This window comes from Caretta caretta, chromosome 6 (assembly GCF_965140235.1).
Source record: "Caretta caretta isolate rCarCar2 chromosome 6, rCarCar1.hap1, whole genome shotgun sequence".
In the NCBI taxonomy this organism is placed as follows: domain Eukaryota; kingdom Metazoa; phylum Chordata; order Testudines; family Cheloniidae; genus Caretta; species Caretta caretta.
In genome coordinates, this window is record NC_134211.1 from 7,229,617 (window position 1) to 7,243,713 (window position 14,097).

Here is a 14,097-nt window from a genome sequence, read left to right on the forward strand (position 1 = left end):
CCAGCATTAGCTGGAGGGAAAGGATGGGGCCACAGCTCATCCTGGGAGGGGATCTGGTTCGTGTATGTCCACCAGAGGGCGCTGTCTCTACCCAATTTCCTCATCCTGACAGTGGAGGGGTCCCTGTGAACAGGCAAGGCGGTGAGACCCAGAGGGCAGGAAAGGATGAGGGTCAGCCAGGGAGCTGCTGAGAATGAGCAGGGGCCAGCCAGAGGCAGCAGACTGGAAGGCGCCCATGGAAGGACAAGTAGCAGGCAGCCTGAGAGCAGGGCCAGAGGCTGGGGACGGGAAGTTGTAAGCAGAGCATTAAAGCACCTGAGGCTCTCAGAAGGCAAAGTGTTTAATGGGGACCCACCAAGGGACGGAGAACCCCCCAAGAGCCTAGTGCTTGGACGGCCCACCGCGCTGACCTCTGAGCTCATGGTACGCGGAGCTCACTAGAAGGGACTGGTCAACTCGCAGCAACACCCTCCAGTGGGGACAGTAGATTCGATCGCAGAAAAGGAAGAGCTGGACTGTTCCTTGCATCGTGCAGGCCCTGATTGTGCCTGTTAGGCACAGCCAGGCTAGATCCTTACAGGTATTTAGGTGCCTAAATCACATTGAAATCAATGGGGCCCAGATATGAGATCAGTAGACCTATTAACTTCAGTGGGACTTACAGCAGGCCCATAGAGAACAGCACCTTCTCCCGTCCAGGTCCAGCCATCTCTGCTGCCTTCTGAGAGGAAAGGGGAATATGACTCTATCCCCCCCCCCACCCCGCTTCCTCCTCCCTTTCAGGGGACAGCTCGCAGCCAAAAGGGGATGAGCAGGGATCGATGTTTGGACTCAGGAAAGCAAAGAGAATGCAGTCATGCATGGTATCTGTGCAGGGGCGCTTCGGTGGACACTTTCCTTGCCCTGTCTCCTTAAACCTGCACATTCAAGCAAGGACAATGTGACCATTTGCAGGCAACTCCTCCCCTAGAAACTGAGCTGTGCGCAAATCCAAAGGCCTAGAAAACTTTTCCTGCAACAAAACTATGTGTCATAATTGCTTAAAGGACCCAAGACCTTCAGCACCAAAGCATAGGCCCTTGAGCGCATAATAACTCCATTTGCTGGTCTCCGTAATAGATTTTTATCTTCTCTATGGACCAGCCACTAGACGGCGACAGGGCGCATTTATCGCATATGTTACATTCACTCCAAGTTTTCCCTGTGCAAAACGCTCCCAGAGAACTTTTTGTTTGCTGGAATCTTGGTGTTTCCAGGTTTAATGGCATATTTCTCTTTCAGAACCTCTTCACACAGAGAGTTTCAAAGGCTGGAGTGATGAGGCATAAATGACCAATCATGGAAAAAGCTATTTGTTTTGGCCCAGGCTACTGTAGAAAAGGTTTGCCTGTTTAGCTATACTGGTACAGCTACACCGGCAAACCCGCCTAGCGTAGCCTCAGTTTATGTGAGCAAAGGAGCATTTTTGCCTCTATAACTTATATCCATTCCCCAAAAGAAATAACTAAATCAGCAAACGCACTTGTTTGTTTTTTGGGGGTTTTGGTCATTATACCTGAATCTCCATTAGGGGCTGGGTTACACTAGAAACTTAGATCGACCCAGTTTGTGACTCAGGGGTGTGAAAACATCACATCCCAAGTGATATATTTAAGCCAACCTAAGTCCCCAAGTAGGCAGCACTAGCTAGCACCTCTCAAGGAGGTGGATTACCTCTACCGACAAGAGAACACCTCCCGTCAGCATTGAGAGCTGTGGCGGTTCAATACAAGACAGGACACGGCTTTAGGCAAGCAAGCAGGCTGGTCTGCTGACGGGATTGCCCCTCTCAGCTTTTCCACCTCTCTTTTATTTCTCTCCCCCCTGCGCATTACATACTCCGACCGCAAAAGGCATCAACAAAGGAAATAATATGACTTTGATTAATATTCTTATTTACCAGCCTCTATCTACTACAATCCTTGTTCTCAGGCCTTGAGCCCAGGCCAAGGAAGCTTCCCACAGTTCATGTCCTTTGGTCGACTTCCCATGGTCCATGTCCTTGGACGGAGCAGTGTGTGCATCGCTCCTGCACAACAGTCAGGGTGTGCCCTGAATGTTTCCAGGTGCATGAACGCTGCATGAACCCTTCAGAGAGCCTCTACACTGAAGGGCTACAGAGGTGTCCCTGTAACAGTCCAAGTGTAGACAGGACCGATGGATTTTGCTGCTATAGAAATGTTGTTAAAAAAAAAAATCACACGCCTCACCCACATCGCTACACTGACAAAAAGTTTCGAGCATACACCTGGCCTCAAGCTGGTCAAATACCAAAACCCTAATTTATGAGAGCTTTAATAAATAAAAGTGCCACTGTCAGCCGGCTCTGATTCGTATGGCCATAGTATGGAAGTTACCCAAAGGAGGCTGTGCATTGGCGATGCTTAGCTCAGATCCTCTGCGGGTGCAAATTGGCACAGGAGTCACACACGCAGTGGCTCTGGCCTGTTGGCTTCAACGGGACCACTCCAATTTACACCACCCAGAAGCTCCAAATGACCGGTGTCAGTTACACCAGCAAAGAATCTGGTGTAGAGACTTTGATGAGGCTTCTTTGCTTCACACCACCTAAGGTTCTGGCCCACTTCAGTGGATCAAAGCTGATTTATGCCAGCTGGGGATCTGGCCCCTTTGAATTACATAGTGTTTATGGCCAATGTACATTAGCAGGAGATCTGGGCAATTAACTTGAATAGAGCATTTCTTATTTACACCTGGTCCATTGGCATGAATAGGGTTAAGCTGACCCAGACGAGCTAGGGATCCAGCTGTCATGTGGCTGAGTGGGGAAAAACAGTGATGTTTAAAGAATGCTAATACGAGTTTGATTCCCATTAGTACTCACTCCCTTTATGGGTTTGGGTCGGAGGTGGGGGACGAAGGTTAGAAGAGTGCAGCTGCTCACTGGAGTCAAGCTTTTCAAAAGCGAATAATGATTTTGGGTACCTAGCTTGAAGCACCTCAAAAGGACTGGACTTTCAGAGAGCGCTGAGCACCCACATCTGACGGGTTGGATCACAGAAAGCTCCTTAGAATCTGCCAACTTATGTGCCGAGACTCCTTCTGCCCCTGCTTTCCTGCCCTGGCAGCTTGGGACTTCAGTGCCCTGCCTGGTTTGAGCCAGACCCGCTAGCCTGATGCAAACCCAGACCCAGGTCTGAACCATGTCCCCTAACAGCTGTAGGTTTTCCTGGAATCAGCTTAAGAAATGTTCCTGTCTTTAACACTCAGATGCTCAACTCCCAATGGGGTCCAAACCCTGAATAAATCCATTTTACCCTGTATAATGCTTACACAGGGTAAACTCACAGATTGTTCGCCCTCTTTAACACTGATAGAGAGATATGCACAGCTGTTTGACCCCTCCCCCGGTACTAATACATACTCTGGGTTAATTAATAAGTAAAACATGATTTTATTAAGTACAGAAAGTAGGATTTAAGTGGTTTCAAGTAGTAACAGACCGAACAAAGTGAATTACCCAGTAAAATAAAATAAAACATGCAGATCTATCTCTAATAAAGTAATAAAACTGAATACAGATAAAACCCTCACCCTCATTGGTGTTCCATTAAGCTTCCTTTTACAGACTAGTCTCCCTCTAGTTTGGGTCCAGCAATCACTCACACCCCCTGTAGTTATTGTCCTCTGTTCCAGATTCTTTCAGGTATGCTTGGGGGTGGAGAGGCTACCTCTTGAGCCAGCTAAAAACAAAATGGAGGGGTCTCCCAGGGATTTTTATAGACATTCTCCTCTGGGTGGACACCCCTCCCACTCTCTGTGCAGAATCCAGTTACAAAATGGAGTTTTGGAGTCACATTGGCAAGACACATGTCCCTGCACGACTGAGTTCCTTACCAGCCAAACCACATTCCTGGAGAAGCTCAGATGTGGATTGGCATCCCCAAGTTCTATTGTCTGTTAAGTGCTTCTTGATTGGGCACTTAACTTGCACATTCCTTACTCCACAAGCTGACCAAACGCTCTACTATGCTACTTAAAATCAAGCAAGTACACAGCAAGTACACATTCATAACTCCAACTACAAAAATGATACATGCATACAAATAGAAGGAATATTTCCAGTAGATCATAACCTTTGTAGAGATACGTTACATGGCCTATGTAGCATAAAACATATTCCAGTTATGTCATATTTACACTCATAAGCATATTTCTAGAAAGCATTATGGGGTGTAATGTCACACCCTCCTCCTGAACATACTGCAAGAGACTTGGACACTGTCCATGGCAGAGGCAGTACATGTAAAATCCCTGTTGGTTTCTGGTCACAACCCCTTTTAGTACCTTTAAACCGTAGGAGGTCATTCATAGGTGTTCTAGCAAGGTTTGGGGTTCCTGGTCCCCGGATGCCTGAAAACAAGTTGGGGTGTAATATTGCTAACAGAATGCAGACAGCAATATCTGTTAAAGTGGAGTTGTCTTGGCATTCAGCCTTGAGGCAGTGTGCCTCAGTTTCCCCTTCCACACAGCAGCGTAGGCCTGTTATGCTTTTGTTGCGGTGCCAAGGTTCCAGCCTGTTTATAGGTATAAGCTGAAAAGCAACATGCTTGTGGGACTGTCTTGCCACCATCCCTAGCATGAACAAAAGTGTTTTTTTTTTCCACAAAGCAGGTGTGTCCCACATGTTTAAAGGATTTACCACGAGCATGAGCTCCTTTGTCTTGACCCAGAGAGGAAGTAGCAAAAGACACAAGATTAATAGGAAATCTTCAGCGGACAGGTTTTGTTCACACAATTTAGCTTGTTTAGTGTCTATTGCATTTCCCAGTTCCTTTGTGTACCCTGGTAGGGGCTCTGATGCAGATTCTCCTGCCTCTTTGGAGAAGACTTTTAATTCAGGCCTGTGTTTGCGGCTTTGGCAGGGAAAGGGGCACTGCAACCATGCCTGCCCTCGGCTGCTCCCTTTTGTGAAGCTTCCCAAGTGCAGAGTTTTTCTCCCACCAGCCTTGAAGAGACAGTGTTATTTTTAAAAAGGGTAACAGGAATAACATTCTTTAATGGAGTGCTTTGGATCGGAAAGATCCCCTCAGTTACCCCACTTTCTGCTCCCAACAGGTCAGCCAGGTGGGCGCTCCCCTCCAGGCGATCTGACCCTCAGTCTTTCCTTAAAATGTGATTCACAAGGGAGGAGTCTGGCATTTTAAATGCAGATTTTTCACCCTCCTCCGGGGAAAAAGCCCCCCTAAAAAAAGTGGGCAGAACCTCCACCAGTTTCCATGTGTACCTTAGCTAAAGGGTCAAGGACTTTCTAACCTCCCACCAGTTCCAATTCTACCATTTTATCTGGCAACAAATCCTTCTCCTGGATCAGGTCCCTCTTGACCACAGAAAAGTCTGCATCCGTGTCCCTCAATCCTAGGATAACTTTTCCATTCAGTTTAACAGCATGCATGTGCTCACTGCTCGGTTGTGGAGAAGCCCCCTTTACAAATCTAGTGTGGAAAAAGGCAGCAGCCTGGCTCTGAGAAGCAGCAGCTTTATGTGATACCTGCTGCCTGTTCCCACTCAGCAAAGGACATTTTGGACTCACAATCCGAGCACCTCTTGGGCTCCTCTGTGCGTACAGGTGACTTGGGACAACTAACAGAAGGATGGGGAGGTGAACACCCCACCTCCTCTTTCCCTGATGTAAAACAGTGATTCTGCTTCCCCCAACCCTGTGTCCCTCTGCCCCGGTTTCTATTTAACTGCAGTTTGCGAGAGCTCAAAAGTGTCTGCAACTTCAGCCAATCCACTCACTGCATCCACCTTTTTGTCGCAAAAATACAGTTTTACATCATCACTGCACATATTCAGGAATTATTCCTGAGTAACCAAATCACACATTTCCTCCAAGCTTGTAATGCCTTTTCCCCTCACCCACTTATCTAACAAATCTCACATTTCATTTACATGAGCGACATTACTCAATCCAGATTGCCTCTTAAAACTCCTGAATTTAATCCTGTAGGTTTCAGGTGTAATCTGAAACTGTTTCTGTCATAAATATAAAGGGAAGGGTAAACCTCTTTAAAATCCCTCCTGGCCAGACAAAACAAATCTTCTCACATGTAAAGGTTAAGAAGCTAAAGGTAACCTCACTGGCACTTGACCAAAATGACCAATGAGGAGACAAGATACTTTCAAAAGCTGGGAGGAGGGAGAAAAACAAAGGGTCTCTGGCTGTCTGGGTGATGCTTTTGCTGGTGACAGAACAGGAATGGAGTCTTAGAATTTAGTAAGTAATCTAGCTAGGTATGTGTTAGATTATGATTTCTTTAAATGGCTGAGAAAAGAGCTGTGCTGAATAGAATGACTATTCCTGTCTGTGTGTCTTTTTTGTAACTTAAGGTTTTGCCTAGAGAGATTCTCTATGTTTTGAATCTAATTACCCTGTAAGGTATTTACCATCCTGATTTTACAGAGGTGATTCTTTTTTACTTCTATTAAAAGCCTTCTTGTAAGGAAACTGAATGTTTTTTCATTGTTCTAAGATCCAAGGGTTTGGGTCTGTGGTCACCTATGCAAATTGGTGAGGAATTTTACCAAACCTTCCCCAGGAAGTGGGGTGCAATGGTTGGGAGGATTTTGGGGGGAAAGACGTGTCAAAAATACATTTTCTCAGGAACCCAGATAAAGTTTGCTGGTGGCAGTGGAAGTCCAGGGGCAAAGGGTAAAATAGTTTGTACCTTGGGGAAGTTTTAACCTAAAGTGGTAAAAGTAAGCTTAGGAGGTTTTCATGCAGGTCCCCACATCTGTACCCTAGAGTTCAGAGTGGGGAAGGAACCTTGACAGTTTCAAACCCAGTTCCTTAAATTTACCATAGTTTGAAGCATCATCAATACGCATCTTATTGAATACGTTGAGAGGTCTTCCAGTCAATTTTGCTACCAATGTGGTAATTTTTGATCGTCAGGAATTGTATGGAGGGTGCACAGGCTCTCAAAGGTGAGGAGATATTCAGCAGTGTCACTGGATACATCATACCATGGACATAGTCATTTCCATTTGTGTATTTCTGGGGAAGTGGGGCATCTCCTGGAGAGTTTTGTCTCTTCCGCTCCACAACAGCCAGTTCATGCTTCTGGGCCTCAATCTGGTCTGTATTTCTCTGTCTCTTAACTCCAGGGCTCATTGTAAGTGGCCGCCTTAGCTTCCTTAGCCCTTCTGTGCGCAGTTGCCTCAGCTTCTTTGATCTTCAATTGAAATTCCCGGTCCTTTGCCTTCTCTTCTGTTTCCAGACTGGCCGGATCGAGTTCAGCAGCTGCCTCACTGGTCGTCATTTTCCAGCTTTTTTCTGCTGGACCACACCCCTCTGCAGTTTACTGAAACTGAAATTCACTCAGATCAGGGGCTTCTTAGTTAACAGAGACTTTACCAGTGCCTAGTGTTCAGCCTTTCTGGGCAGTCTGCAACTTCTGCAGTTTTAGCTTCTTTTGATCTTCACTCTAACTTATTTTGCTTATTTTTCTGTCCCTATTTCCCTTACCCAAAATAAGCAATCAGACAGTAACAAACCAGGAGTCACTTTGTCTGTTCTCCTGCCACCACACCCAAGACTCACTTAAAATCACTACCAATGTCTCAAAGCAGTCAGCTGTGCACAGACCCTGCTCAGCTACGCCACTGTGACAGGTTGGATCCCAGAGACCCCCCTTCGGGACTGCCACCCAATGTGCTGACACTGCCTCTGAGCCTGTTTTCCTGGCTAGCCTAAGCTTCAGTACCTTGCCTTCAGTACCTTGCCTTGTTCAAGCCACACACGCTTGCCAGCTGCAAACACAGATCCAAGTCTGAACCACTTCCCCCACAAGGTGCAGGCTTAACTGAAACAGCTGAAAAAGTGCTCCTGACTCCAGCAGTCAGATACCCAGCTCACATTGGGGTCCAAACCCCCCAAATAAATCCATTTTACCTCGTATAAAGCTTATACGCGGTAAACTCATAAATTGTTCACCCTCTATAAAACGGATAGAGAGATATGCACAGTTGTATGCCCCCAACCAGGTATTAATACATACTCTGAGGTATTTAATAAGTAAAAAGTGTTTTTATTAGATACAAAAAGTAGGATTTAAGTGGTTCCAAGTAATAACAGACAGAACAAAGTAAATTACCAAACAAAATAAAATAAAACACGCAAGTCTAAGCCTCATACAGGAGAAAAACAAATGCAGGTAAAGCTCACCCTCAGATATGTTCCAATAAGCCTCTTTTACAGACTAGACTTCATCCTAGTCTGCGTCCAGCAATCACTCAAACCCCTGTAGTTACTGTCCTTTGGTCCAGTTTCTTTCAGGCATCTCCTTGGGGATAAAGCCAATATTCATAACTTTGAGTACAAAAATGATACATGCATCCAAATGGGATGAATATATCCTGTAGATCATAAGCTTTGCAGAGATATGTTATGTGGCATATCTAGCATAAAACATATTCCACTTTTGTCATATTTACAACCATAAGCATATTTCCATAAACAATTATGGAGTGCAACGTCACACTCTCTTTCACGGACTATAAGTTATAGGAACTAAATAAAATTAACACAAGAATTGGGAGGGAGCTGGCCTACTCGGAGATACTTTATTGCAGCATCTGCAGAGATCTGCAAAAAGAAAAGGAGTACTTGTGGCAACTTACAGAGTAACAAATTTATTTGAGGATAAGCTTTTGTGAGCTAAAGCTCACTTCATTGGATGCTGTAGCTCACGAAAGCTTATGGTCAAATAAATTTGTTAGTCTCTAAGGTGCCACAAGACCTCCTTTTCTTTTTGCACATACAGACTAACATGACTGGTACTCTGAAACCTGCAGAGATCTTGAGTGTTAACCACCAGTTTGGGGAATATCCTCCTTTTTGCAGCCTGCCCTGACCTTGGCATTTTCAGTGAGGACTTCCCCAAGCACCTCCGGGTCACAGGAGGCAGAGAAGGCAGGTGGAGGATTTATGAGCATGACTCCTTGAGGAAGTAGGGGCATAGTGTTTCCTGAGCACAGACCTGGAGTGAAAGAGGTGGGAGTTTCTGAATACAGAGATTGCTGTTTGTTTCTACTGGTGTTCAGGGAAGCAGGACTTTGCGTACATTCTTTGTAACCCCTCCCCCACAGATTATAGCAAAGAATATCAGTGACTTGGATTATCAATTTTCCCCCCTAATGCAATCAACACTGCAATGCCTCACAGGTTGGCACCACTTAGGAGAAGGGGCACCGACATGCCCCAGAGCACTGATAATACCAGCCAAGCCTGCACATCTGTGGGGGATAATTTCTCCTACCATAGTAAAGAAGGGAAGAGTCATCACTGGGCCTGCCATGGATCACGTGGGGCGGAGGTGATGATCACAATCTCCTTGTCCATCTGCAGCCATGGATCAGTGCATGGGCCCATCCCAATGGTGACCTCAGCCTTTTCTGTCAATCAAACACGACTGTCAGTCAGTACCACTCCTTTGGTGTTATTGGGATATTTTCTAGGTGGTGGCTTTGATATACCAGGGTCCAACCCAGACTAATCAGGAGCTGTGTCACACCTGCCTGCAACCTTGCAATGACTTGGTGAATTGTCTTCTACCTGGGCCACTCACAAACCACCATCTAGCATGCAAATCACACTCTGAGCATGTGTGTGTAACTGCAGCATGGCCAGGAATAGTTGGGTTACACTCAGGCTCTCACCACCATTGGTTTTTCTTCAGGGTGACCCCAACACACTCCCCAGTCTTTGATTTCCCTCCCAAAATGTATGTCCTGTGCTCCCCAGTCCTCTCCTGGACAATACAAGTTACATTATCCATTATTTCTTTATCAGCACAAATACGCATACAACTCTCAGACATTTGTATTGAAACACACTGGATTAGATAAAACAATAAAACAAAGTTCATTGAACACAAAGATAGATTTTAAGTGAGTGCAAATGTGAAGGCATAGAAGACAGACATGGTTACAAGAAAAATAAAGCTAGAATGGAACTTGTGCCTAAGTTAACAAATGATGTGAAATTCAAAGCAAATGTTTCCTCACCACATGCTCTCAGCACTCTTACTGACCTAATTTCTTAGGTCAGGACACACACCCCCTGCCCTATGGCTGCTTCCTTTATCCCTTCAGATGCAGTGAATCAATGGGCTGAGAGAGAGAGAGAGCAAGTGATTCCTTGGGATGTCTGCCCCTTCTTTTTATAGTCCTCTGTGTAGAAGGATGTTGCCTGCTGCTTTTTCCTCACCTTTTTGGGCTTCCTTTGTTTCCCTTCCTGCTTGATGACTCTGGTTACTGTTTAGATACAAAATTAAGCAGAGCACACATTTCTTTGTTTGAGACAGACCAGTTTGCAAGCCTCAGTTTGGAACATGTATTAATAGCAAGATACAGTGTCATCTTATAACTTCACATACATCATCAAAATTGCATTAATATTAAGATGAGAGAATGACTATTTCTGTTGACTCATAGATTTATTTAGCATCCTACAGCTGAGCTCTGTATGCAGATAATATGCATGCAAGAGGGATAGTTTTGTGAACTGCAGAAGTCCGTAGCATGCTGTGGCCTCCCTCTGAGCTCCTCTGGTCACCATGTGGTCTCCATCAAGCAAAATGAGTGAACCTACCTTTCCTACCTTTGGGGAGTAACCTAGCAAGGGAAGGACATCGGATACCATGGTGATTGGCATGCTATAAAAAGCATGATAATCTGGAATACTTTTACATGTCTTATAGGTTTTACATTCCACCAACTGGGGCTAGGACCATGAGGTGATTCTGAAACCAGGAATGACTGAGAAGATATCAGCTAAACCTGGAAATAATTAGTACATTTCACCTGTATCTAACTTTCTGTTCCTTTGATTCAAAATTTCTTGCTAAGGCTGGTTGAAAATTTTTCTTAAGAAATTTTTTTGAAGGGAAATTGAATTTTCAATTTTACTATTTTTTCTAAGAAATTATCTTTTCCCTGGAAATTATAAGCTTTCCATCAAAATAGCAAACTCCTCTCCTCCCTAAACCCTGGCTTTGGGGCTCTGGTGATGTTCCAGGGCAGTTCAGCAAGAGGAGAGACCATCATGCATGCTGGTGGATATAGTCCAGACTAGGAGACTGTCCATGGAAGAGATTGGTGGTGCGCGGTATCTGAGGCACCCCCGTGGTATTTCAGAGTGACAAAATTTAAGTTTTTAGCAAAAAGATTTCGGTCTCCACAAAAAAACAACAACAACAGAAAAACCCTTTGTGGATCAGCTCTACACAGTATCTGACTTGCACTGAAAACAGCAGTATAAAATATACCCCTAACCTCATACTCTGTAACTCTGGTAGAAATTACATCATTGAGTAACACAGTAGAAAGAGAAGGTTAAATTAATCACCGGGGCACCAATTAACCGAGTGTAGCTTTGGTTCACTGAACGTATTAATAGGTGTTGTGTCTCTCTGAGCTCAGGGATTCCCAGTTGCTTCAGGAATCATGTCCCATAGATCACATATCTCAGTATAAAATTTCCCGAATGCTCCCATCTGGCAGTTTCTGTCGTTGGAGAAACGCCACCACATCTCTCTCTCTCTTCTCAGCAGGTAGGTGCTATCATCCTGAATTACAATAACACGCACACACTCAGACACCATGGGGATCAGCAGGTATAAAATTGAAAACGTCCAGCACTTAAAGCCTTAGTCACAGCTCTTACCCCTTTGGCTGAAGGAGCGACCTCCTTATTTGGAAAAAATAGACAATTACATAGTCACTGAAGGCAGGGTTTCCCATTATGTCTCTGGGTTTTCGTACAGTCTCAAGGAAATGCCCAAAACCTTAATTAGCACAGTGAGCAGCTTTACCCCAAACCAACATGCCAAGCCACAGAGCTCCTCTTGCCCAAAGAGGGTAGAAAGAGTGACACTCCTTTACTCTCACCCCTTCTTTTGAGAAGGAATCATCTCTTCAGACTGATTCTCTCACAGCAGAGTCACAAATCACTGTTTTCTGTTCGGATTAGTGAACAGGAGTGTTTTGGGGGGGGGCATGATTAACCTGTCTGTCATTGTATTTGCACAGCATGTGCATTTTATCGAACACCTGGAATGACCAGCTGTGAACATCTGGATCTGTGGACTAAGCCCTTCCCTGAGTGGGTACTGATGTCCATTAAGAAACTGATCTCCATTTATCTTCACTTACACGATTACAGAGAAGGGACAGGTTTTCCGCACCATCCACCTGCTCACATCTCTGGAGCAGCCTGTTCTCTGTTGAGAGGAGATGGAAGAGGGAAATCACTCGGAGGTGACTGAGTTCATTCTCTCAGGACTGACAGATCATCCGGAGCTGCAGGTTCCCCTGTTTGGGGTGTTCCTACTGATTTATGGTATCACCCTTTTGGGGAATGGGGGAATGATCTTGTTAATCACGATTGATCCCCGACTCCACACCCCCATGTACTTTTTCCTCAGGAATTTGTCTTTCTGTGACCTCTGCCTTTCCTCGATAATTTCCCCTAAGATGCAGATGAATTTCTTAGGGGAGAGGAAAAACATTTCTTTCACTGCCTGCACTGTGCAAATGTATCTCTCTATCGTTTTTGGAGATGTTGAGTGCCTCTTGCTGGCTGTGATGGCGTATGACCGTTATGTGGCCATCTGTAACCCGCTGCTCTATACGGTCACCATGTCCAGGCAGCTCTGTAAACAGCTGGTGGCTGGGGTGTACGCTGTAGGGGTGGTGGATTCAATGTTAAACACGTGTTTTACATTTCGGCTGTCATTCTGCAGCTCCAACATCATCAATCATTTCTTCTGTGACATCCCCCCACTGTTGGCGCTCTCCTGTTCTGACACCCGCATCAATGAGATTGTGATGTTTACTTTCACGTGCTGCATTATAATGATCAGCTTTGTGACTGTCCTCCTCTCCTATGTCTATATCACCTCCACCATCCTGCAGATCCGCTCTGCCGAGGGCCGTCACAAAGCCTTCTCCACCTGCTCTTTCCACTTGACCGCTGTGGTCCTGTTTTATGGCACCCTCCTCTTCATGTATTTACGTCCCACCTCCAGCTATTCCATGGATACAGACAAAGTGGCCTCGGTGTTTTACATCCTGGTGATCCCCATGTTGAACCCCCTCATCTACAGCCTGAGAAACACGGAGGTGAAGGACGCCCTGAGGAAAGCAATGAATAAACTGCTAACCAATTCTTGAATCTGTTTCATTCAGTACTGGTTTAGTGGTGGGGAGTGGAATCAGGTGAATTTAATTCCCAGTCCATTAGAAAATAATTTCGGAGAGCCCGTGGTAGTTTTGTTCATTATTATATTGTTATTATTCTTAATTTGTTTTTATTGCAAAAAGGTCTGTAGGCCGCAACTGAAATCAGTGGACAAAACATGGGAAGCGTCACAGGAAATGGAGGAAACCCAAGTGCATAGTGTGCCGGGTTCGGTCACAGAGACCCTCATTGGAATTGTCACCTTATGTGCTGAAATGACCTCTGAGCCCATTTTCCCTTCCAGCCTGGGCCTCCAGAACCCTGTCTTGTTGCGCCAGATACACGAGCCAGCTGCAACACAGAGCTAGGCTCTGGGTGATGCCCCCAAAGTTGCAGATCTAGACTGAAACCAGCTCAGCACAACACCTGTCTCCAGTACACAGATACCCAGCTCCCAATGGGATCTAAACCCCCAAATAAATCTGCTTTACTCTTTATAGAGCTTGTACATGATAAAATGATAAATGTTTGCCCTCTATATCACTGCAAGAGAGATATGTACAGCTGTTTGCCCCCCGCCCCCGGTAACAATTACTTACACTAAGTTTATAAATAAACCAAAGTGATTTTATTAAGTATAAAAAGTAGGATTTAAGTGTTTTTAAGTAATAACAGACAGAACAAAGCAAAATAAAACAAAACACTCAAGGCTAAGCTTAATACACTCAGAAATCAGCTACAAATATTCCAGTTTTTCTGAGGATTGAGGACTGTTGCCTGCATGCAGTGAAAGGTTTGAATAAGCCGGATGAATACCATTTCCTCCCTGTCATCCTTCTTTATTAATTTAT

At 45.1% G+C, this 14,097-nt stretch overlaps 1 protein-coding gene across 1 annotated transcript; it reads left to right on the forward strand.

Moving 5' to 3' along the window:
* Nucleotides 1-10,307: 10,307 nt before the first annotated feature.
* Nucleotides 10,308-13,239, forward strand: LOC142072300 (olfactory receptor 5G9-like). Its single transcript, XM_075128992.1, has 2 exons — nt 10,308-10,316; nt 12,301-13,239. The coding sequence occupies exons 1-2, from the start codon at nt 10,308-10,310 to the stop codon at nt 13,237-13,239; spliced, it is 948 nt and encodes a 315-aa protein (XP_074985093.1).
* Nucleotides 13,240-14,097: the final 858 nt, after the last annotated feature.